The sequence below is a fragment of the Malurus melanocephalus genome, unplaced genomic scaffold, assembly GCF_030028575.1.
Source record: "Malurus melanocephalus ecotype Western Australia unplaced genomic scaffold, MMel_1.1 scaffold_716, whole genome shotgun sequence".
NCBI lineage: Eukaryota > Metazoa > Chordata > Aves > Passeriformes > Maluridae > Malurus > Malurus melanocephalus.
In genome coordinates, this window is record NW_026623948.1 from 124943 (window position 1) to 151061 (window position 26119).

The following is a 26119-nucleotide window of genomic DNA, read 5'->3' on the forward strand; positions in this document are numbered from 1 at the left end:
GGTCCATATTATTGAGCATTATCATAATYCTTTATTCAGTTTATTAGTAGAGTTTGCATGACTGTGTCTCTCCATGAAAAAAAAATTCTGTCAGAGGCTGAACTGGAGCTGTTACACCCTTCGTTCAATTACCATTTCAGAGGAGGAAAAAAAATCTTTCTAAATATAAATGCCTCAATTTAATGTTAACTATGAGCTAAATAATGGTCATTGTAGTCMTGTAAGTGGTCCTGCTGCAGGAAGTTAAAAACAAAGTTATTTTCAAAAACAGAAGCTTAAAAAACCTATGTATATAATTTCTAGGCTCCACAGCAAGGAGTTACACAAATTGCTAATCAGGCACCAAAATGAATATRCTGTTGATACAGTTGAAATGTTTTCTTTGCTCTCATTTCGTGCTGTAATATTTTTCTAGTCCCTGCACTCAAAGTAGATACATCACATTTTGATGTAGTTAGGCTCTTTTCAAGGTGTGAAATTGGTAAGTACCAACACCAAAGGAAAAAAATTCTTTTAATACTGCGCTGTGCCACTTGAAGCTGTATTACCCTTTGGCTTCGAGCCAGCAAACTCCAGTGAGAACTATTTTATAGCACATGACTATAATAAAAGATATTTAAACATGGCCTAACAATGGATTAAACTAGTAAGACATAGTTTGTGTTAGATCCCAAGGATGAATATCAAAAATAGAGGCAACAGTTTTGAAACAACAGCCAGCAGTGAAAAGTTTACTTCTAATATAAACCAGACAGCCCCCAAAATAATTTGTGGTTTATTTAATTCTTACCGTTCATCTTGTGTTCTTTTGAGTAAGCTAAAGTAAGACACCCGCATAAAGGCACCAGCTGGTTTAGATTTTGATTCTGGATCTCTAGTGAGCTGAACAACTCTAATCTGCATCTGCAAGGGTGGGGAGTCGTTTTTGTAAATAAGGAAAAAAAAAGGATTTGCTGCGGGGGGAAGGGCAGCTTAGAAGAAGGTGCATTTTGCGAGAAGAGGGAAAAAACAACCTCGTTAATATATTATAATAAATTACTGTTTTGTCATTATCTGGTTATATTTGCACAAACATCAATTGCATGTGAGCCCTGAAAAAAGAATGTTTCATTGCCTTTAATATGCACTGCAGTGTGCACCCATACAAAATCATTACTGTAACAAAACCAGCTGCGTGTAATAGAAAGCAAATGATTTACAATGTTACTATAAGAAACTACTTTATTTCATATTATCATAAAAAGAACAGCACTGAAAATTTGCATGACAAACACAAGAATCCAGGAAATTCCAAATCTAATTCATTTTTAGGTCTTAATAGGTATTAACTTAGGGAGGTGAATTGTTAAGAACATTTTTTGCAGAATATTTCCAGAGAGTTTAGCTGCAATATTGGAACTCATATTTAGTGAAATGTGAACTAGCCCAGTAGATGAAGAAAATGCATAAACTTTAAATTCTCTGCTGGACCTAAAAAAAGCATATTTATTTTTATCACCCTGCTGTGGCTGAAGGTTTGCATCTATCAAGGATCTCTCAAGTCAATGGGTCTTCATTCCTTTGAACAAAGAATGCTGGATTAGCTGCTGCTCTAAAATTTCATTTCTGTTACCATCCTACACAGCGACTGTTTTCAACTGTTGTGAAATTTTAACAAATGTACCTGACCAGCTCCAAACCCACGTTCTGTCTGGTTGTATGGAGTGGTTGGGATACTCTGCTGATTTAGCAGATTGTGAAGGATCAAATCCCAACCCTGTCTCACACMAGTCATGAAATAAGTTCCTGTTGTGTCGTAGAAGGGAAGCCTATTGTAYTCAGCTATGGAAGGAGATAACAGCTGTTACCAAAAAGGTGGCAGGCACATAAAACAAAAGTCTTGAACAAATGAAGCTTTATAAGACCCAGGCAGAACTCAAACAAATGTTCAATGAAAGTCACTTTTATGGCTTCACTTTGGTTTATCGCAAGGCAGTAATAAATGTGTCTCATTAAAAGCCAGTAAAAGAACACCACCTACACCACCAATTGCTGTAACTGCAGATATAGCAGATCTGGAATAGTTACCTAAAGACCCTCATTTCCTAGCATTTAATGCTTCCCTGTCCATATAAACTAGCTTTCTATGGATTTAAAGACTGTTGGATGCTAAAAGCAGCAGCTGTTGCTGGGAAAACGACACTTTCAAAGCCCTGTTTCTTTCTCAAGGTGAAGTTAGAGGAAGGTTGAATGAACATGGAACTCTGTACAGTGAAAAAAAATTGCCAGAGGAGAACATGCCAACAAAAAAACAAGCAATTCCCCCATCCTGGCTGGAGTGTAAGTGTTTTGCCTCAGCTTTATTGCTCAGTGGGTCAAATTCATTCCTGGTGAAATGGCAGTTCCCATGGTGAAGCCGCAGGAAAATTCTGAAACATTCTGGCACCTGTCAAGAAATGGGGATGTGAAAGTGGGGGGAGGAACTGGCATGCAGAAGCTGGGATTAAGGGTGGGAGCCACCACATAAAAGGTTATTCTTGTWCTAGTTGTTAGAACTTTTTTATTGCGTAGAATTTACATACATGCTTATTAAGTGGTTTAAAAAAGAAGCCTGACAGATATTAAACAGCATGCCACACTCTTTATGCTGCTGCCATACAGATGTGTCCAAAGCATAAACAGACTTACAGTCAGCACTTGATTGCTCTATGGGAGAGTATCTCTGCGGTAAATTTCTCCAAACTTTTCAGGACAATTAACTTGAGAATTGGATTTTTTTTCCCCCCACAGATTTGATCCATTGCTTGATCTCTCAATGCTTTCCAATTATCCAGGGAAAATATATATCAAGTGTTTTAATACCCTAGATTGAATTTCCCAAACCTAAGCTAGCAGCAGTATTACTGGGCCAGGGATTCTGGCACAAGAAGTACAGCTGTGTGTGAGCTGGTGGGAAAACTACTGGAATATCATGACTAGTCTTGGTGTTCACACTTCAAAGARGCCATGGAAAATTGAAAATAGATCAGAAAAGAATGATTTCAAGATCTGGAATATCTGCCTTGTAGGGATAGATGTTTGCAGCCTAATCTGTTTACTTTATCAAAAGAAAGGTTAAAAGACTTGATCAATATATTAATACCTACATGTGGAGAGTATTTATAATGGCTCCATAACAGAACATACAAAAATGAATCAAAACCAGAAGCTRGACATGGTCACATTCTGATTATAGATAAAACAGATAGGATAATTAACAGTGAGGTTAATTAGTCATCAGGAAATCAACAAAAGGACCTTGGTTTCTTCATTGCAGAAGCTTCTCAGTCAGGACTGGATGGCTCTTTGACCTGGGTGAAACCTGGGTGCWGGTTTTCCAGATGAGGCAAATGTGTTGATCATGATGGTCACTATGACCAAGGATGAGCTGGGTGGGGCAGGTCAGTCTTCTTCAGCTGAAAGAACTGGCAAAGCCAACAGCCATGTATGAACCACAGGAACACCCACCTGAAGATTCCTCTTCACAGCAACACTGATGCCCAGGGAAGCCCTGTCACTTGTGCTTGGCTGGTGAACAGCCCCTCTTTCCCTCTTGATTCCCTCCATGTCCGTGCTTTCCTGTAGAAAACRTAACAATGGAGCCAGGTAATCTGCTTTGTCCAATTCCACTGATGCCGCACACAAACCAACTGCTCCAATCCTTCTTTTACCTCTTTACCYCTTTTTATCTCACACTTAAAATTTCAGGCTGGCCACTGGATTGAAAAGTCTTCTTTGGGAACATATGCTGGATGCTTGAATGTTGAAGTGAATCTCCGTTTCTGCAATTTAAGTAAATCCAGGGATGACCCTGAGAAGTTGTATCTTGGCCGGGATTAGATAACTACTATTTAAGTTAGTATTCACAACTGCCTGTGAGTTTTGCTGAGCAAAGGTTATTTGTACAGTAATATTAGTCTTGTGCCTCTTTAGTCAGCACTCTCCAGTCATTGCCATGCTGCTTAATCTCAGCAGTGGTGCAATTATCAGCTTCTGCAACCTCTTGATACTGTCACTAGCAATGGAAGGACCCAGGTAATGGCAGGATACTGCACAAAAGATCCTGAGATAAATAAAATAAACAGCAAGAATATCTGATTGCCAGAGTGAAGCATTTAATCACATAGGCTTTTCTATCACTGGAAATGAAGGCRGACATGCTGTTACAGTAATATGGGGAGAGAAAAAATGAGATTGAGCAGCAGCAAAGAAACAAAGGAGAAGCTGAAGGAAAACAAAATATGGAGATGATTTAAAATCACTTATGAGACCTGTGTCTGCTAATGCATTTTTTCAAATGATTATGACTTACAGAAAATACATTCAGACATCTTCTTCTCATTAGAAACACTGAGTTGAAAAAGATATAACCAGTATCCCAGTGTGCTCCCCTAACACAGGCTTTTTGAACCACAGCTACGAAGTTGCATCCAACATTGGCATGCCTCAATATCTTCTGTTGCTGGATGATGAGACATCTGTGTTCTTATATGGACAATCAAATTTACCCCAACATCAGCAAGAGTGTTCCTAGATAACAACTGCTGATGTGTTAGCATGGTTTCTATCTTTCTATTAAGACTAGTATGCTTCATCTTTGATTTCATAATTTTCTAGCTGATGGGAATTTCAAAAGAGCTCCCTGTAGAGAGCTTTTGCTGGGATTCACTGCTTTTTCACATTTAGATAGGCAATGCTGTCAAATATCAGCAGAAAAATGAGGATGCATTAGTGGTTTAAACCATGAAGATAAAGTGAAAACTGAGATAATGACCAATCACTTTTGCTAAAACACCATTTAAAGTGGTGGTGAAGAAGCTCGGAGGGTGATGCCTAAACCTTAACACTGTCAGTGGTGACTTTTTCAGTGAGGCTTAACCAGAAAGAGCTCTGGCTGCAGACTTTAAAGGAATATGAAGAGTAAAGCAACGAGAGTTTTTAACACCAGGTAAGTGTTCTCATTTTTATCTACTCAGACTCCAAAACTGACTAAYTTTGCCTGTATTGCTTTGCTTTCATGTGCAGATACACTTTCTGACCACAATTCTAAAGGGAGAGTGGACAAAGTGACAGAAGAGCCTCAGTAGAGTCTTAGGGTAGGGGAAAGCCTTTCAGAGCTGCAAATAATAATCAGAGACTAAATTCTGCTCTCCATCACACTGGAGAAAATTCGAAGTAATTACCCCACTGACTTCAGTGTAGTGATCCTAGATTTGTATTACTGTAAATGRCAGCAAAAATTGGACCCAATATAGAAATAATTTATCTAAGGCCCTAAGTGTAGTTGGTTGCACAATTCAATCTGTAAATAATGCCTCTAATGCACATATGGCTAATTTACATCCAGACTATGAGAACACATCCAGTGCTGATTTCCAGGATGCTTGAAGYACTAGGCAGTGCCAAAATAAATCTGCAGTATTCCCATAGCCCTCACAATCCTTCCAACTTCTGGGGTTGGGAAGAAGATGCACTGCACATATTTTGGAAAAGTGAAATTCTATCTGCTATGTGCTAGTTATKGGATAATTCTTACCAAAAGGGCATAAAAGACTGTTAAGCAGCACTCCATGTCTACTTGCAAGAGCTCTGCAAGCTCTCTCCTCTCAAGAAGTTGTTTTTATCTAATTTGTCTCTTACTGGGAGCAGAATTCTAGGAGCAGCTTGAGTTTTCTAAGAATAAACCACACTTGAAAGAAAGGAGGGTTTTAAGTAACATTGGAGAAGAGTGCTTGGAGTACATACAWTTAACACACATAAAACTTAACTACAGCAATTTAATTTAGATTCCTTCTCTAATCACATATTTATGTTAAGACCTTGCTGAAGCCAAATTGAAATTGATATTGCTAGGAGGAAAGATGATATAAAAATCTGAATTATTCACCAGCTCGGCAAGAGGAAAAAAAATTCTGCCAAAATACCAAATATTGTTCTGGGCTTTTTATGARTGCTTCAATGTGTGGTGTGAAGAGTTAGAAAACCCATGTCTTGGTTTGCCTGGGCTTGAAAGGAGACATGCTAGGTCTAATTGTAACAAACACATCTTCCTTCCTTCCTTGCTTCCTTCCTTCCTTCCCTCCCTCCCATTACTTAACATAAAATATTAAATTATTTAATTTTTTGTTTGTTTGGTCATTTGGGGTGTGGGATTTTTGGTATCATCAGGGAAGAAGAATTCTCCTGTTGCAATCACACAGGAAGTGTTGAGACCCTGCAGTTAACTGCAGATTAATTGTGGCTGCCTCAGTGCTGCAGGTGGATTCCATTAGAGCCTTCAACAACAGAAGAGACACAGGATAGTCCTCTGGTAGAAGAAAATCCCTGGGAAGAGACTTTRGGGACAGCTAAGCCTGGGAAAAAGTCTTGGGAATGAGCAGGAAGTTTAAGTGTGTTGTTTTAGTTATGACCAAATTTCAAYGAGCACTCATTTACTCACTCATTTAAAGGAGGACACCATGCTCCAAGGTGGGTATTTTACCCACTTGCTGTGACTGCTATCTTGGCAAACAAACAAATGATATAACAATTAAATCTTCTTACAAATAATTACCTTTATTCTGTCCTCATATCACAGCCTAATGAATGTGTAGGTCCTGTAAGGCCCTTTGAGCTCCTAGAGAGGGAAAACAATTAAAGAAGTTCAGAACTCATCTTACAAAGAACTCTTTTTAGGACATAATTTTCTGGTATTTGCTGAGATGCTCCTTAAGGGAGTTGATAACTTTGGAGAATTTGTGAGGTAATGGTCTTTGAGATCCTTGGAGACCTATAAAGAATAAATGACCTAGAGAACAAATGCAGGAGTTATTTAAACACAGGTAAAGTACCTCTGAAGAAGCCTSCTACTCAAACAATGATAAAAATCTTTCTTTTTTTCTCCTCCTGGTTCATTAAGAAACCAGAAAGGTGATAATTTAGAAGTTGTTTATTTCTATTGTTAATGTTTCTTAGGTTCTGTCAACACAAAATGACACTATTCTCTGCAAAGATGACAAAATTATCCTTGACTCTCCCTGTACTACTTATATTAATTTCTAATGCATAAAAGTTCTTTAAAATGTTCAATCATTAGACATATACTTAAAACAAGAAAATAATGTTTATATTTCACTCTAAAAATAGATGCCATATAGCCAATTCCCATTTCTAACCTCTTTAATTTTAGCCCCAGTTTGTGTTTCTATGATTTTTAAATGGGTACGTCTCCAACAGTCAAATTGGAGGTTTCTAGGGAGTTTTGGGAGAGCCAAGGGCAAATCTTAATTTAGCCCTTACCGGTCTGTTTTGAAAGAGTTTCCTTTCACTAATGCTGTACCCTGTGGAGGTCTTGCTGAAGGCAGTTTGAATTCCACCASGTGTAGGGCAGGGTGCATCCCACAGCTCTGTCAGGTTGGAAATGCTCAAGGAGTTTGCATGGCAGGGAGGATTTGACAGAAGAGCCCAATGGTTTGTGCAAAAGCTGCTGAGAAGGAGATGTTTTAATGTTTTTAAAAGGCTGAATTGAAATCTAACCCAGACAGCTGACTAACATCTTGAGACACAGGCAGTTTGGGTCAAACCTGGGTGACTGGCAAGTTTAATTATAGTATTTGATGACTGTTTTACAGCATTTAAGCCTCTTTGAACTTCACAATGGATGAGAGTGTTGAAAGGCTGTGAAATATGTTCAGCTAAAAATGAACAAAAAGATGAYGCTTCCAACACTCTTAGTGGTACCTGGCATTTATTTGAAGTCTGATATTGCACACAGTACTTCCATGTCTGTGATTCCAGGTTTCCTGATGAAAAGTATMGGATTTCTATCAGAAAAATGGACAACTCTATGGTGTTTGCCTTATTTTAAGCCCCCACTCCACTCTTCAGAGACACATTTCCTCTGCTGAGGCCAAAGGYCTCCTCCTTCTGAAGAGATGATCCACAAGACTGAATGTAAAAGGTAAAAGAAAGCATGGGAGCAGGACATTGGCCTAACTCACTCAACTTCAGAAAATCTTGAGYATTTTGGGTTGCAAAATTTGGGGCCAGGACAGAAATTTGATGGATTCCTCTAGCTTTTAATAACAACAACAAAATACTTCCAGAGTAATGAATCCTTCTCAAGCCAATAGAGCAGAAAAAAACGATAGCTTGAGAAAAACCTTCTAATTCACAGTGGTGGGTTTGAGCCCAGCCATTTGATTTCTGCAATCAATTCATTTTAACGAATTCCTGAAGAAGTCACTAATTGGAAAAATAATGGCAGCTCAGATAAAGCTAACAGGCAACAATGTTCTGTCTCAAAAATTGCAGTGCCTTTCCAGAAAACAGTTTGGACGGTTGCAACAGCTACTGAAAGTTAGTCAGCAAGGCAGAAAGCAGAAGCTTTGTCACATGTCTAGACAAAAMCAGCCTGCTCCTTGCAGCAATGTAATGTTCAAAGCAAACACATCGCCCGCAATCTGCCAACTAAGAATTATTCAGCAAATTATTTCAAAGAGGAAATAGCATTTTCATTTAAAAAAATGACTAAATGTTTCCTACCTCATAAACAGAAGTCAGGGAGAAATTAAATCATCCAATTATGCTACCAGTTTTACCAGCRTACACACAACTGCTCTGTTCCTCTTTAGCAAGTAGACAACTGGAAATGAGAAGCAGAACGTGGAACTGTCTCAGCAAAAAGATTTTCTTGCATTTTCTTTTCAAAGGGCAGCCAGAATATCAAGTTTCATGTTTAGTCAGATGTACTGTAGGCTCAGGAGGGAGAATTGAGAGGGAATTACAAATTMCTGAAACTGAAAAAAAATCTACCATAATTCTTGGAATTCCCTCTATAAAACAAAACAAAACAAAACAAAAAAACAAACCAGTKTTGATCTCCTAAGTCAGAAATTATTGAAAGAATGTGTAATGGAAATAGATGGCACACATGAGTTGTAAGGTTCTATATTAAATATACCATAGATTTCGACTGTTATTCTGGGATAAACAACAGTTTTTTGAACTCACTGTCCTCCTATCTACAAGGARAAGGGGTGTTGGAGTAGCCACCAGGAACACARGACAGCWATTGCAAATCAGAAATAAAGAAACYGTTTTCTGAGGCCAAATAATCCAGCTTTGATGGCTTTTTCTTCATCAGTAAGAATTCTGAGCTTGCTTTTCTCAGCTCTCTCCACTGTTACACAGGTAGTGGCAGAACAGGGAAAAGGGACAAGGCAGAGAACACTACGGGAACTACCAACCATCCACAGGGAGAAATATTTTTTACCACAATTCAAGGGAGTTACATTTGAACACAAACCCGAAGTGTAATGATTTGAGTCCAAAATCCTCTAAAAGAAACCAAGGACTAGAAAATTCATGATAGAACATCCTCAGAGTGAGTGAGTGAACTCAAAAAGAAAACACAATACAGCAGTACGAGTGATTTAAAAAGATTCTTATTGCAGGACAACAGTGGATATCTATGGTGTACTGAAGGAACGGTACAGTCTTGTAACCAAAATGGTGCACAGGAAACAAAATGGATTTTCTAATATAATAATCACTAAATCTTGGACAGTGATGAGCAAAACCTACAGTGCATGCAGGCACTGAGCAGTGGTGGTGGCTTAGTGAATGAAAATCTGAGTCATTTCTGGATTAATGCTCTRACATAGTGCCAGGGGACACTGTGTTGCTGGAGATATCATTATTTCTCTGAGATATTTTGTCATTTATATCCCACGCTACATTCCAGAAGATGACAATTATGCTATTCCAAAGAGGACAGAATCAAAAGGCCAGCTTTCAGCTTGACCCTAGAGGGGTGTAAGAAGGAATAAAATGTATCTGGTGCACCTTTGAGCAGAATTCTCTTCAAGCACAGGGTGGAGGATTTGAGAGGGCATCTCCCCAGTGCCTGCTCCACCAGCTGAGCAGAGAGGAGAAACACGAGAAAGGSGAAAGGTTCCACACTCCTCTTCTCACATGCCAGATTGCACATAAGGAGCAGAGGACTAATAATCTGTTTATTTTTGAAAGCAGGGAAGGCAGATTGGGTATTGCACTGATACATTGTCTGTAGAAGTACAAAAGTTCTTCTACCTCCCCCTGTTCAGCTGTGTGCATTTGTGTTCCAGTGAGCTTCTGTTTAAGAAGAAATGGTAATAAGAAATTAGAGAGCACCAATAAAAGGCAAAGAAAAAGCACAAAACCTGTTGTAAAAACTCAGAAAACTTTTCCTAAGAAACAGCATGCAAGACATGATGTTTGATTTACATTTCTATTAAGAAATACATTCTTTCTACCTAAAATTCAYTTCTTGTTTTGATTTGATGAGTTCAGCATGCTTTGGTTTCTATTTAGTGCAATGAAGATTATTCTTCTAAAACAGAATTTGTATGTGATAAAATTCATTTCAGAAATATTCCGATGTACATAAGTGTCTCTGCTTTCCAACAAGAACCCTGTGRTTTTCCCCCATGGCCTAAAGTCTCCTGCAGAATACTGGCACCATAACCCCTTCTGGTTCTTCCAGCCCAAAATACTGCTACTCCTTCCCCAAGAGGAGCAACTCATCCTGGGAGCTTCATTGTGAAACATTTGGCAAAGATACCTGAGGATGTGGAAGAATGACAGCTGCAGTGTAGGGGAAGGGTTTTCAGGTGAGAGGGATGGTGATATCCCAGAGTTAATCAGCAGCCTTAATTGGCCATTAGCATCTCAGCATCACAAACCAGGGCACACAACCACAGCACCTGTAACTCTTACAGAAATTACTRCCCTGGATAATCCATTTACATGTTTTTCCCTGAATATGATCCYGAGACATCCACTGAAGTTACCACATCCAACTGGACCATCTATTTCCCAATATCAACAATAATCAGATACAATGTGGAAGAGGCAAGAAGTGYCAGCTCTGTATTAACATTACTCCATTTTTACCAGAGTTTCTCTACTTTATATTATTTTTCTTAATATTTTTGTTTTGTAATTTTCACGTTCTCATTTAATCCAACAGATTTGCCAGGGCGGGTGGATGGGACGGAAAACAAGGAAATTCCCGAAGCGGTTGGCAGCAGGATGGGCTCCGGGATCGCTCCCGGCTGGCTCTTTGGTCGCCCCCGAGCCCCTAATATTGAACGATAAAAACAATAGACGTCTTTATCTAAGTTCCCTCCTCYCCCCARCTCCTGCAGAGCTCTCTGCCCGCTCTAGAAATAAAAATAGCCATGAATTAATTAACGGGACGGGGATCTCAGCCGGGAGGCGGCCCCGGGAGCCCGGCGCTCCGYCACGCCCGGGGGAACCGCGGCCTCTCCGGCCCTGCCCGCGGGCACCGGGGGTGCTCGGTGTGCTGGGCAGCCGGGGAACGGCGGCGGAGCGAGGAGAGGGAGGGGGCGAACCCTGCCCTCTGCCCTCTGACCGCCGCCGCCGCCCGCAGCATGGGGAAGGCGGAAGCGGCGGAGCCGGCCCGTCAGGCCGGGCGGCGGCGGGGGGGCAGCGCGGCGAGAGGCTGAGGCGGCCGCGGTACGGACGGGCGGGCTGACGGAGGCAGGGAGGGTCAGCCCGGCAGCGAGCCCCCTCCGGCAGCGAGCCGGGACGAGCAGGGGGAGGCCGCCGCCGGCCTGCGGGGCCCCGCGGCGGAGCGGCCCTGCCCGGGGGATGCCCTGGGGGCGGCGCGGGGCCCGGCCGGCGGCAGCGGCAGCGGCGGGCAGGGCCAGGCCGGGCGCGGAGGGGCGGCGGGGCCGGGGCTGCGGCGGGACCTGCAGCCCCCCCCGGCCATGGAGCCGCAGGTGGGGCTGCCGGGGGAAGGGGGGACCCGCGGGCCGGTGAGGGCCACCCGCGGCCGGGAGTGCTAGAGAAAGGACCGGCCGAGCCCCTGACAGGTGTCTCCGCCGTAAGTGCCCTTACGCAGTCACTCGAGGACTGACAGACTTTGCGTTTGTTATTGCTGCTGCTGCTGCTGCGATCTTCAAAGATGATGTTGGCAGAGCAAGCCCAGAAGTGGTTCCCAACTCACGTGCAAGTTACGGTCCTTCAAGCCAAAGGTCTGAAGCCAAAAGGTAAAAATGGCAGCAACGATGCCTACACCATCATCCAGCTGGGCAAGGAGAAGTACTCCACCTCGGTGGCTGAGAAGACCCTGGATCCCATCTGGAAAGAAGAGGCCTCCTTTGAGCTCCCTGGATTACTCATGCAGGAGAATCCAGAAAAATACATCCTGTACCTGATTGTCATGCACAGGTCGCTGGTKGGGCTGGACAGGTTTTTGGGACAGGTGGCCATAAGTCTGAATGATATATTTGAAGACAAGCAAAGGCGGAAAACAGAGTAAGTGATGGTTTTTTCATTGTAATTTGTAATCCCTGGACAGTTGCACTTGGGGAGGACGGGAAATAGTAGCCTTACTATGAACGTACATATTTTGAAATGAAATTGTATGTTTTTCTCATTGATTCTGTGTTCAAGTCTCTTAACCAATACAGTTATGTCATTGTGGCCTGACGTCTTCCAAAGAAGTTTACTGTAATCAAAGTGCTCACCTTGCACAGGGAAGGACTTCAGTAACATTAACTTTTTTGACAAACTCTTGTGTGTAATGTGAACTCATCACAGCCTGTTTTTCTAAGCATTTTTCTTTGTTCTGCACAGGGCCATACCCCCATTCAACTCCTAGCGCAGCTTGAACCATGCGTGAGATGGTTCAAACTCAGATGCCCTGAAACCTGGTGTGGTTCTCTTTAAAATTGTTTTCCTTCAGTTGCTGCAACCACGTGTCTTTAAATATTTTATATTTATGTTTTAGTGGTCAATGGACTGTGACTTAATGAAGGCTTGCCACAACAGCACAGTGCTTTACTGGTTGTGATTAATCTTAGGCCATGATCCTTCAGGCTGCACTATGCAGCAGGCCTCGCCTGAGAAGACTGAAGAGAAATTTCATCTCTTGTGGTAGCTTTTATCAGTACCTCCATAAGCTTTTGTTGAATAAAGTTGCTACTTGCCGCCGAGTTCAGGCACGAGAATGCAAAAAAAAAAAGCATCATAACAATTAATATATTAAGTTGAACTGTATTTTTCTAATTGTGTGGGTTTTTCAGCTAAATTAGTGAAGTYGTTTTAATTCCTAGACAAGACATGGTTCTTAATGTTGTTTGGTACCAGCATAATTTATCATCCAAGTGTGTGTATAACTCAAACTGTAGGTAYGAGAGTACTGCAGGCATGCCTATGACTCCATGGTTTGGGTATGGATTAGGTATGCTTGTCCTGGAGACCTCCAAGTGAGCTCTATGTAGGCAGTGATGTRTGAATGCTGACAGATCTTTCTGCAGTGGTTAAAAAGTTCCTGCTCCAGRTGCCTTTCCTCCTCTAGTGTCTCTTCAGTATAGTACAAAGGCTCCTATGCCCAAATCTCAGCTGTTAAAATTAAAGTGTGATATCCATAGTGATGGTGAGTCTGTGGTGCGGTGTTGGACTTTGCATCCAAGCCACTAAAAGTCTGGCATCATTTGTGTGTCTCTGGCTGTGCCAGGGCTGAACCTCCAGCAGTGTTGGCAGTTGGAGGTGGAAATCCATATGGCAATGCCAGGCAGGGCTTCTTGGTCAGACAACGGTTTCTGCAGAAACCACTTCAAAACYTGCTCCTGCTTAAGTGCAGTGGCTGAGGTTGAAGAGGACCAAAGACAAGTCAARGCTCTCTTTGCACTGGTGTTTGTTTTTCTAAACTAAATATTTTGCAAAGATTATGTTTACAAACTGTATAATGGGAAAGCATTCTATGCAGAATCTCTTGTGGGTTCACTGTCTGGAGTATTACACATTTTAATTGCTTATCTTYTTAGGGACAAACCAGTTTATCTTGATGCAATACATGGTAATTCCTGTAGCCTTAGGGTCTTGATTTCTGTTAACACTTGATTCAAGAAGTTTCACTGCTCTTTAGACATGCATCTTAAAAATTCTTGAATCATTAGTTGTAATTATCTTGCAGGTTCAGTAGGCAACTGCCTTAGTTGCAGCACCTAGCAACAGGGTGAAAAACAAGGTGAATGAATGAGGGAGGAATGCTAATAAATATAAAGGCTGTAAATCTACATAGAAATATGTACATAGAAATATATATTCAGAAACTGGAGGAAAATATGTAAATTACTCATGTATTACTGTGAGTAATAAAACCTCTTTTCCCTAGGAAAAGAAACATAGTGTCTTGCAGCAGTTTTAGTGAAAGTGGTACTGGAGTCTTGCAAAATTATTCCAGAAATTTTTAAGTGGGGTAAGTGACACAGTCCTTGGTGATAGTTAAATAAACATTCAGATCTGCAGTGTTTTTGTAGGAAGTTATGCTTAGCAGGGCTCCATAGGTATTCTTTATTTTCTCATTTCTTTCTGTGAAGTGTGAGAGAGGAACTCCTGCAATGTAGACGTGAAGCAGTTCCTCCCAGACCACCGCTGCAATCACCGCGGCTCCCCGGGAACGCTGCGCGCTGCCCGCGAGCTCTGCTGCACAAGATGGGGGCCTATGGGGAAATTTTTACAAACAGCCTAAGTCCTTTCTTCAGAAGTTACTTGAGCTTTTAAGATTGCAAATCTTATTAAAAGKTGATGGGTGTTAGGCTCCTAGAGCCGAACAGCCGTACTTGTAAAAKTCTTATGTAAGTGTAAAGGTGCGGCGGGGCAGCAAGTGGGATTTTTGGCAGCGCGTTCTCGCTTAACGCCGCTTTAAATTCTTATGGGGAARGAGCCACTGAAAATCCACTTTTCTTGTTGGTGTCTAGCTGCTTAGAAACCTCAAAACCCCCTTTCTAAAACTCGCTTTTGGAAAAAAGTAACRTTGAGTTCTTAAGCTTAGATGTTTTTGAGATGTCAGTGTGCTTGTTTGCGCTCATGCCATGCRGGTATGTCTTTGCTGTCTCCATTTTTCACGTTGGAGATGCAATATTTGTATGTGTGTTTGGGAGGAGGGCAGACTTTCAAGAATAGATTTATGAATTCAGTCTCAAACAAAATACCCTTTCCCTCCCCTTTATTAAATCCTTTTTGATACAAAATATTCCTAGTCCTGTGTTGGCAGTAAACTAAGGGTACTATATTTGGATCCAAAGACCTTCTAACTGTGACTTTGGTGTGGGAACTGAGACACCCAGCACCTTTCAAAACCAAGTCCAATGTCTTTGTTACCAAAGCATTCTGATGGTTGAAAGCTATGTTCATTGTTTCAGAAACACTAATCTGTTTTATTAAGCAATGTTTTTACTTTCAAATATGTTCAACAGGCTTGTGCTGTTATTAAATTCAGAGTTATTTTCTTATGTTGATGTAACCTTAACATTTCTTGCTTTGTTTGGGGATGAATGAGATCCAGTTATTTGATGAAGTGTCTATTGGTAATATTTCTACTTTTTAATATATTTAATAGCTTCCTCTTTCCAACACAGCTGTACATATGGTGCTGTAAGAGACAGACTCAAGAGTCACCAGGGTATTGCAAAAAAGATATTTAATATTCTGCACAATGCTGAACCCTGTCAGCAATTCCCTAGTGCTTTTTTAGTAAGGAGGTATGAGAAGTGAAGGCTACCAGCTGATTCTGAATTCCTAGGAAGACCATGAGTGTGTGACATTTGGCTTTTTATATGTTTTTTAAATTTAATATTTTATAATTTGGAAGAAATAAATTTCAAAAGTCATTGCAGACTCAGGAACATTTTGTTRGAGAAAAATAGTCCTTYTTTTCTGTGCTTTTTTTGTTRCTTGTCATATCTTAAGACAAATACTCCCTKCAGTAAAGTTTTGAGGCAGAGGCCTCATGATAGGATTTGTCTAGTGCTTTAAGAAACTTGCTCTGGCTCAAGACTTAAGAAAAGTCTATAGTGAAATTTTTGTATACACCATCATGCAATGTCCTTTTCCTTTCTGAAACTGACGATTTTTCAAATTCTTAAAAGTAAAAATTCCTGGAACGGTTAGATCCAGATGTGGCTCAGATGGTCCCTCACTAGATCTCTTCCAGAGACTTCATCCAAAGCATCTGCAGGATCCCAGTTCATTTTCTTTCTSTCTTAGTGCAGAAATGCCCATCGTACTGTGAAAGTTCGTAAATTTGTGTCTTGGACATCTCTGTTGTTGGAAATGGACAGGGACTTTTTACTTCTGCTCTTTTTTCCAGAGCTGAAAATGAGGCTCCAGATGCTGAAAGATTTTACTGAAGTTTTTTACCAGTTCAAAAAGCTTTGGAAAAACTGCTTTAATGARATGTATTTAGCATAAGTTTTCAAATATTGCATTTCTGACATGACTTTTATTTTTTGTAGTAACATCGTGTGAGTTTTTTAATTTATCCTAAGAAATACATGACAGTTTTTTGTCTGCTCTTGCAAAATAAATATACCTCTTCTAGTCTTWCAGTTGAAATGTAAATTATGATCAATGAATACGTTGTTTTAAAACCTATATGCTTTTTAGTTGTAATTTCAAATCAGTTATAATTTCTATTTTGCCTTAATGCTGCTGATAATCTGATTGCATATAGCATCAAAACAAATTTTTGAATTACCATGGAGTAAAAGAAAAATCCTTGTTTGCTGACATGTCCTTATTTACTGAAGTATTTTGCTGTTGTTTTTAACAATGACTGTGCTTAGATTTTTTCCACCTGTGGASTAAACGAATGCAGCACTACAATAACAAACTGCTGTTAACTTTCCTGACATTACTTATTTCCTCCGCTTTTGCTTTATCCTTGTTACTCTCTAATTCCACTCTGTTTATTGTCCATTCCTTTATGAGCTTTCCTGGATCCCTCATTTTATTGTACGTTCAGCTGATTTAAGATGCAACACTTGTTTGGAATGCTATAAATTTGAGGAGGCAGGKGATGTAGATTTATTATTTCTTATGGAAATGCAGGAGGAGACATCTTTTATTTGTGATTTAGTTCCTCTTCTCCCTGGAGTCTATAATACCTCAACAACACTCCTCTCTACACACACACAAATTGCAGCACTTGTTAAAAAAAAGTGCTTGCTTTAGCTTAATACAGTGAAGGAATCTTGGCCTTTTCTAAAGATACTTCTCCACTTATWTTGGCAATAAAAAAGTCAAAACTGGCTTCTCAGCAAGCAAACAAAAAGAACTAATGGCTGACCATGACCAGTACCTTTGTGTGTAGGCACGCTCTTTAGTGYTGCTGAGTTTCCTGAACGATATGAAAATTGTGTGGCGTTTTCCAAATTAATGTGAATTCTTTCTTGGCAACCTCTGTCTTGGATGTCAACTTCCTCTTCAACTGCCTCTGCTCTGTCCTCTCTCTCATCTGTAGCAGCATAAGCAAGAGGAAGGAACTGGAGTAGGTAGCTTCAAACACATCTGGAATTATGATCAAGCAAACAGCTAGTAAATAGATAAAATATAGACTCAGTGCTAGTTAATGAGTGGGWACCATTTTAATAGTATTTCTGCAAWACSAAATACACTATAATTTACTAATTTTTAGTCTTAAAATGCATTTTTCTGGTTTAAACTAAATTTAAGTGATGAATTTCAATAATGGTGGAAATGGTAGGGTGTAACAGAACAAGTCTTTATTGTGGTCTTCATTCTAAAATGTGTTTATTCTCTTAAAGCAAGAGAAGAACCTTGTTCCACTCAAGCCAAAAGTGGGAAGAGTAGCAGTTGAGAAATTTGTTAAAGACACAGAAATAAAGTGCAGCCTAGAGATTCCATAAGGGCTGTTTTGTGGTACCACTCATTAAATGGAAAAAAAAAAAAAAAAAAGAAAGAATGTTAATAGTGAGGAACAGAAGAGAAGGATGGTTGTGGGGGAAAACAAAGTTTTGCTCAGTTGTAGCTTTATGGAATTGTAGTGATATTTTCAGTTTTTGATTAATATTCCCAGCATTTACATTTTGACAGCAAATCCATKCACATCCTCTCAATAAGTAATAATTCTGAGTAAGAGTCTAAGTGCCATCTGGATTGAAATGGTTCTTCATTTTCTGTGCATACACACATGCTYGCACACACACTCAACTCAAATAACTGGCCCTAATTCTCATACCTTCCGTTATTTTGTTTCTAAAATAWAAGTATTCACACATAGTCTTGAGCCAGAATAATAAGTAAACTAAGATCATTTTAATGACTTTGATTCCAGTTGATGTTAGCAAACCCTGTAGTGAGGGTGTTGTGATAGCTGTCAGTTCCCATATGTTTTGTGGTGTTAAAATGTCACTCTGTARTATTTATTTGAAACTGCTTTGAATATCTCATTTCAGTTGGCTTCCAGAAAGTAAGAGTATTTATCTTTGTGAGTGTCATCACTTATTTTAATAAAGAATCTGTTTTCTTCTTAATTTCTCCTCATGCACAATGTAGTCTGTGCTCAGCCCCTTGCCTTCATTTTCCTACTTGGCTGACTTTTGGGGCAATCTCTCCGTATGGTATCAGAATGATTTATCACAAAACATACTTCTGCATTTTTCAAAGTGCACATGCTGCTAAATGAAAATGTCAGACAGTTCTGTGCTTTGGATCTTGTTTTTTATCAATTAGGTGTGGACACTTAYGTTAGTGGGGTTTTGTGGAGCAAGTTTCTTCAGTGTATCTTGCTTGCCAGTCATCTACTTTGCTCCTGTGACAGCTGATGGACATGTTCTATCATTGAGATTCTGATGGTCTTATAGGGGTAAGTTTAAAAGTATCTGCCTGTATAGGAAGTTCTCATTGCTGTGTAGCAGATCAGGATGCTGTTTTTTTGCCTTTAAAATCAAGGTTAGAAATGTTGGCAGATGCTGTGATGATTACATGGCTTTTTGCAGAATTTCTTCAGTAATTTGTGAATTAAAGTAAAGATTTYGCAAAATTCTTTTGGTGTAATCTTACGCTTTCAGCAAAGCAAAACTAAATCAGCTCAACAGATAATTATTGGTAGAATGAAGGCAGTGGTGTGTTTGAGAAACAGGACGATGGGAAAATTCCTTCAATACTTTCCATGTTTGGCACTGGTGAGAAGATGGAGTCAAGATATCATCTGACATGCTCAGGTTGAATGTGCTGGCAYRTTCACTTGATTCCTGTYGAAATKGGTAGACAAGTTACCCGRTGGTTTTGGAGGCTGTTAAAGTATRTAAAGAAAATGTGATTGAAATGAGGTAGTGCTTTTTCWTACCCATACTGTCAGCCCGTCCTGCTCACTGTTACATAGTGAGTAGCATAGGCTGAGTGATGCTTCTTCAAAGGAGAAAAAGGGGTAAGAGTTGGAAGTGTCAAATTCTGTGGCAGATTTGGAGGACAAATCAGAAAAGGGGAGGAGCAAACCAGTTGAAAGTCTGTTGTGTAGACTGGAATGGAAATGGAATGGTCAGGCCTGGGTTTTGTAACTTGCTCATGTRTAGTAGCTTATTTCARTTTTGGCCTTCACCTTTCTTTTCTKTYTTTCYKAAGGTGAAGGTTCCTTACTAGTAATACTGCATAAGAGCTTGCTTTTTGCATCCCTGATTGTAGGTGTGGCCAAATTAATGTTGTCATGGTTAGAAAGTAGCCACACTGGTTGGGTTAGGAGTTGACTTTTTCAGGGCTGCCTGGTCARCTGGATTTTTCCTATTTGGGCTTGCACGTTGATCTCCTTGTGCGTTCAAAAAAATTGTCAGCATGCAGGGTGGCAATGTAGAGAATACTTAAAAGTAAAAAKTATCAGAAACCTGTGCAAGACAGGCAAAGCCCATTAGCACACTGAAAAACAGATGAGAAAAAGAAGCAAGGGTTGTACTTATAGAAGCCATAGGGAAAAAAAGTTGAAATTAGAGGGTGTATGGAGGACATTGCCCTACAGAACATTGAAGGTGAGAGCAAGAAGTATGAATGTGATTCCGAAGGCAATAGGGCTTCCTTTGAAGTTGGGAAAATTTGCCAGACTTTGTACAAGGTCTGTTTAAATAAAAAMTGTCTGCAAGACTGGATGTAATATTTGGTTATTAAGTAAAAGGGCATCTGCACTCATAAAAGCCACCCTGTTTTGTTCATGTATATTATTGGCTATTTTYCTACTTTGTACAGGCTTTCTATAGAATAAGCTTATGGCAGCCTGACAAATGGAGCATTTATTGTGGCTAAAAGTACTGTAAACAAAACCAAAATAGCAGGTTTTATTGGCTTTTATAATACATTTCAATTTTTTAAATTGGCAGTGGTATAGTGGAATTTAGAGTTTTAGGACCCAAATGTTGTTATCTGAAAACAGTGGACTTCATTTTCCGATTCTTTTTTCTCTCCTGTATAGTGCTGTTTTTTCTATTTGCTGCTCACGCCCATGTGTTGTTGAAACACATTCTAATAAGAAACATTTAMAGACTTAGTTGCTCGTTCACGTGCAGCTCCACATAAATGCATTGCCTGCATTTGTTCTCATCTGTTTAAAAAAGTAATTAGTTGCCTTTGAATTTGAAGAAAATCATGATTTGAGTCTGCTTCTCATATTGTCTTGTAATGAGCTGAAGCATATGGAACCTTCATTATAACTAAAACAAGATAAACTCTCCAAGGTAACAAAGAAACCTCCTTGAAATGCCTATGAAAATTAAATATCTGTCTTTCATACAAAGATTTGATCCAGCAATCATTATTCAAATAGAAATTCCRCTGAAGAACAGAGGAATTTTACTGGAGTAAAAGAGTTTATGATTAAATTCTGTTGGAATCAGTAGTAATGTTGAACCTGGTTCCAGCAGGACCTTCTGTTGTCTTCTTTGTTTTCCCACCTGAACTTATTTGTAATGTCAAGTTCTTCAAGGTCTACTTTGAAAAGAAGTGTAGAAGCTGTGAAGGCAACCTGTTAGTTGTGGGCTTCTCTTTAAAAAGATCTAAGTGTCCAAGTAGTTTGTGGGGGTTTGCCATTAAGCAGGTGGGTGCTGGTAATGACACAGCGTTGTTGATTGGTGGTAAGAATGCCAATAATTCAGTTAAATGAATTTTTAAAATAAAAGACATTCTTCYACATAGCAAAAGCTTAAGAGTTTATGTCTTGATATTGTTCTAAAACAAGTCATGCATCAGTTTAAAGTTTTGGTAATTCCTAAGCAGAAACATGGAAAAATTTACCAGTTTTATCAGAAATAGAGTATTAATGTTTGAAACCTGCGAAGAGAGGGAAAAAGAGAATGTTTTGTTACAGTGTGGCTGAGCCATTAAATTTGAATGTTAAAAAGTGAGGTCCTTTCTGGATATTACTTCTCATAAAATGCTCATGAGTCTCATTTGTATTTATGTATATGTTTAGTGTGTGTGTGAGGAATCATGGGAGGACTTTCTCAGCTTCAGGATGGTTTTTGTTGGGGGTTTTTTGTCTGCACAGGCAGGGTCTGCCTGAGCAGGGCTTGCTCATAATGCTATGTATTTGTATTTTTGTAAGGGAATATGTGAACTTATTTTCTTTTAAAGAAGAGTTTTAAAGAAAGCAGGCTATCTTGTCTTCCAGTWTTTCAATACTATGCAGCACAAAGGAAATTGACTTTTGGTTCTGTTGTGTGTTTTCTGTAACAASTCTATAGATGACTTAAACTGTTTCTGGAATCAGTTACCAGAGAAGTGAAACATTATTAACTAAAAGGAAAAACGATCCATCTTCTTCAGACACATATTTCAGGTTTTGCATTTCATTTAAAATACATAAATGAAGTTACCTCACAACAGAAGAAAAGCTTTTTTCCAGCAGATTTAATTATCCTTCTAGTTTGAAATTCTGAGTCTATTGGTCCAGATTCATGTTGTTCAGTGGCAGAAAAGAGAAGCCCTGGTACTTCTTAGTTATTCTGCTTTAGTATGAAACGTAAAATCATGTGGACATCACAAAGCAGCAACAAAAAAAGGCATCATATTCTTTTGATTTTTTTGGTATGTCACTTTTGGAAGTATTTTCTCAACTCAAAAAAACATAATCTCTGCCTGAAAATTTGATTTCAGTTGTCACCTTTAAAATATAYTCATGAAAATAAAAGGGTTATTTTTTTTTTCCTTTCCTGACCCTTTTTCTATATTTGTCAGGATTGAATAATGTATACATAATTGTATAATCAATTTCACATCTGTGCCAATAGGCAATTTAATTTCTTTATCTCGAAGGTAAAAGTTACTCATGGTAAAGTGCTGTTGTGTTAGTCTGTGTGCATGGATTTYTCCTGGCAGTAGGTTTAGAGCACTTCTTTGGAGTTGGTGGATCTGAAATATGCCTTTGCCCTTTTGAAATAGGAAAAGGCTCCTGTTGATGGTTGTGGAGAAGGGATTGTGTGTTGGTTATTCATTTAGGTGAAGCTGTGGAGGGGAGATTGGGCCATAATTCTGCAGATGCTTCCATGGGACAATGGAGCACAATAGGGAATGAATAAGACACTTGGATAATGATAAAGCTTTTGCTGGACCTGGCAAAGAAGCACACTTGGCTTTTTTAAACAGATGATCACACCTTTGATCTCTTTTCAAGGAGTGAGGATTTATGTCATGGTTCCAAAGGAAATATTTCTGAAGTTAATCCTGCTGGTGACCTGCAAAAGAGAGRATGCTGGGGATACACCTACGTGCTCACAGTTGTGCTCGCAGAGTTACTGTCAGCCAGAGAGGAGGCAATTGCAAAATTGAAATGGTAGTTGGATGTTCTGGGTTCTCAGATTCTTAGCTAGTGCTGCTACCAGTGCTTGGAAGGTAGAAAAGAGGGGAAAATGTTTGCTAGTGCRTGAACCTGAGCAAAATCAAAGGAGAAAAGGTTACTAGATGAAGCAATTGCCACATGGAACACATTAATATGCATCACTGCTAAATAAAGGACACTTGAATACTGTCATCCCTGCTAAATGAAGGACACTTGAAAACTGTCAAGTGTTCTTTTAAATACTAAAATAAAATTTATCTGTATTTATGAAAATTCTCATTCATGCAAGCTCATTAGCTTTGATGAGGTTTAGTCAGCTTCCAGAGTTGCTTTTGGTTTTTGAAATGGGTGGACACTGTAAAGAGCTTTGTACTGCTTAGTTAATAAATTTTGTCTTCAAAAACWAATATAAACAAAGGAGTTTTTCGGTACAGGAATGGTTGAATCTTTGGTATAGGATTTGGGTTTTCCTATTTTAAACTGCACTAACCTGATACATGAACCAACTAACCAGAGTGCAATGAGTAGTCTCCAGAAAACACAACTTAATTTGCTTGCTTTCTCTTTTAAGGTGGTTTCCCCTAGAATCCAGACAAGGGAAGAGAACGAAAGACAGAGGAGAAATAAATGTSAATATTCAGTTTATGAGGAACAACATGACAGCAAGTATGTTTGACTTGTCAATGAAGGACAAAACCAAATCTCCRTTTGCTAAACTAAAAGACAAAATGAAGGGTCGGAAAAACGATGGGACGTTTTCGGATACATCCTCTGCAATCATCCCAAGTACTCACATACCTGATGCAAATCTAGAGGTGTCTAGTGGTGAGGTACAAATGAAATCAAAACCAAAAAAACCTTTCCTCTTGGGACCTCAGCGRCTGTCCTCGGCTCACTCCATGTCAGATCTGACAGGACCACAYATCTCCTCAGAGAAAATGAAATCCAGCACTGTTGGCTACCCCCATCTTTTCAGGCGTCAGCTGGAATCCTTTGGTTCAGTTGATGAAGGTGGTAAGTAAAACTCATAACCATTACAATTACAGCTCACTGCTGTTAGAGCATTCAGAATCTGTCACTGCAGTTTATAAAGCACTTACAAGGCCAAAATGTTAAGAGATACTGCTGGCCTATTTTTTACACTTCTTTTGTTGCTGGTAATCATGATTGCTGTTTCTGAGCACAAGAAATACCTTATATTGCTCATAACGTATGATAATTCAGCATTTTCTCTTACTATGTCCTCAACCCAGAGTATATTTCATTCCAGAGGGGACTCTAGGCAAAATAACATCTTGTGAGTAATGTCTAATTGAAAAGTAAAAATCTGTCACCAAATTTTAAACCTGATTTATACAAAGAACTGAAAATACTTTGCATTGYTCAAAGTTATTATGCAGCAATATACTATTGTCTCTTTCTGAAATGGCATACCAGTCATAACTGTCTTGCCTGTATAACTTGGTTTTCATGCAGGAAACAAAAATTTCCTGTGCTGCCTATTGATAAACATTTGTGAAACATGAAATCAAGGCCTCAGCTGTTAATTTTACTTTTTAAATAGCTTAGTTACTCCTCAGTGAAGACGCAGTTGCAAAGCATCTAGATCTAAGCTAAAATGGGTTTTCTGCATGTCATAAATTGTGATATAGTGTCTCATTGATAATATACTAATGACAGATTGTTTGCAGGGAGTCTAAAATCTCCACACAGAAGGACATTAAGTGTTGATACTTCTAAAATGAGCCAACTTGACAGCACAGTTGATGAAACTGCACTTGAAGCACAAAATGACCCATTTAATGTGAGTGCTTCGTTACCCCAAAAATTTGCTACACTGCCAAGACAGAAGAATCCATTTGAAGAAAGCCCAGCAGCATGGGATCAAAACATAAGTCTGTTTTCCAAACCTGTYGAGATCAGGAAAGAAATTAAAAAAGAGAAAAAAGARAAAGTTAGTCTTTTTGAAAGAGTGACTGGAAAAAAAGATAGCAAGAGGTCAGATAAACTTAGCAATGGGGGATCAGAGAGTTCTACTGACTTGAAATCACCGAGTGCGTTTGGGGAAGCTCATCAGGAGAGTTTTGATTATGATTCAACTAATCCGTTTATGGCAAACTTCAAGCCTACGAGCCTGTTGCCATCTTCAAGGTAGGTTTTTGCTGTATTTCAATCTGATATCTTGAACWTGTTATATAAATGAAAATGTGAAGTGTTGAGGAACTTGATCTTTGTGCTTTATATACGTTTACGTCAGTGCTTGTCTGTTTCTAGGTAAAAGTTACAAACTCTTTAAATAATTTGATCGTTTCCTGTTTTGAGGTTACTTTTTTAYTACTAATACATGCTGTCAGTGATCTTTGGTACTAGTGTTTGTGGAAAACCTTGTTTGTGCTTCAGAATGGGTTCTCCTTGGAAGTCTTCTGCTGTCRCTGAACATTGGTTGCTAATTGTTACTTTGTCCTAAGTCAGGTTTTGAGAGGGAAACGTTTCAAGTTTAAGGGAAAGAGAAAATTGAATGAATAAAAGAGTAGTTAAAGTGCAAGTAGTAGAAAGAAATCCTGTGGATGTCACTGTTTGGGAAAAAAGAGTATTTATGTTGTATATGTTAGAGTACAAGAATTAAAGAGTGTTCTGTTTCTAAAAGGGAGGACCAACATGAGCACTTATCTCCCTTGAATTCATTTGGCTCACTGCAGCTTTGCTGAGTTCTAASTATTGAAATCATTGCATGAGGCAGCAGTTTATGTGCTGAGCAGAGTGAATTAAGTTACAAGGACTGATAAGAAACTTTGATTTAAATAATCCATTTTAATCTTTCTTTGTCTATCAATGCTTTACTTGTTTTCCCTAAGGAAAAAAAAAAAGTGTAACCTGCGGTTAGTTTCCTTTCTGGGTTTTGTTTGCTAGCAAGAAAGAAATGCTGTCTGTCTCTCTTTATAGATGTATAAATATATATATATATATATATATATATGTATTTATGTACATTCCCACCCACATATACTGTTCATAATAGATACATGTTTAAAAAGTTAATTAACTTTCATTAGTTTGCATTCTCTTTTTTTTTTTGTATATAAATGCCAGAAATTTACAGTCCTTGTTTTTTCAAGGTAGTGATTCATTTCTGTTTAATGACTTCAATTTGGTAGAAAATGTATTTAAAATTAAAAGGCTTTAAACTAGAATCTAAAGGTTGTAAAATTAATCACCAATTTAAATGGAAAACATGGTTCTAACAAATTCACCTTTTCCTGTATATGAATTCCTTAATTAATGACATAGAAGTAGTTATTTTTAAAAAAAAAAAAGTTTCTTGTTATCTTGTTCTTTTAGAACAGAGAGTTCTTATTGTTCCCAGCTCAGTTTTTTTTCCATGGGTTAGAGTGCATGCGCTCCTGATTTAAACTTAGAATAATTTTCTTAACAAARCTAATCATGGATGTGAATTAGATAAATGAACTGAAATGAAACTGCTGTAGA

At 39.0% G+C, this 26119-nt stretch overlaps 1 protein-coding gene across 1 annotated transcript in view; it reads left to right on the forward strand.

Annotated features, from left to right (window-relative positions):
• The first annotated feature begins 11748 nt into the window (after positions 1–11748).
• RAB11FIP2 (RAB11 family interacting protein 2) overlaps positions 11749–26119 on the forward strand; it is a 28522-nt gene continuing 14151 nt past the window's right edge. The window contains exons 1-3 of the mRNA XM_057384529.1: positions 11749–12321; positions 23205–23647; positions 24325–24784. Of these exons, the coding sequence (XP_057240512.1) occupies positions 11969–12321; positions 23205–23647; positions 24325–24784 (1256 nt within the window). The 5' untranslated portion in view covers positions 11749–11968. The remainder of the gene's footprint in view (positions 12322–23204; positions 23648–24324; positions 24785–26119) is intronic.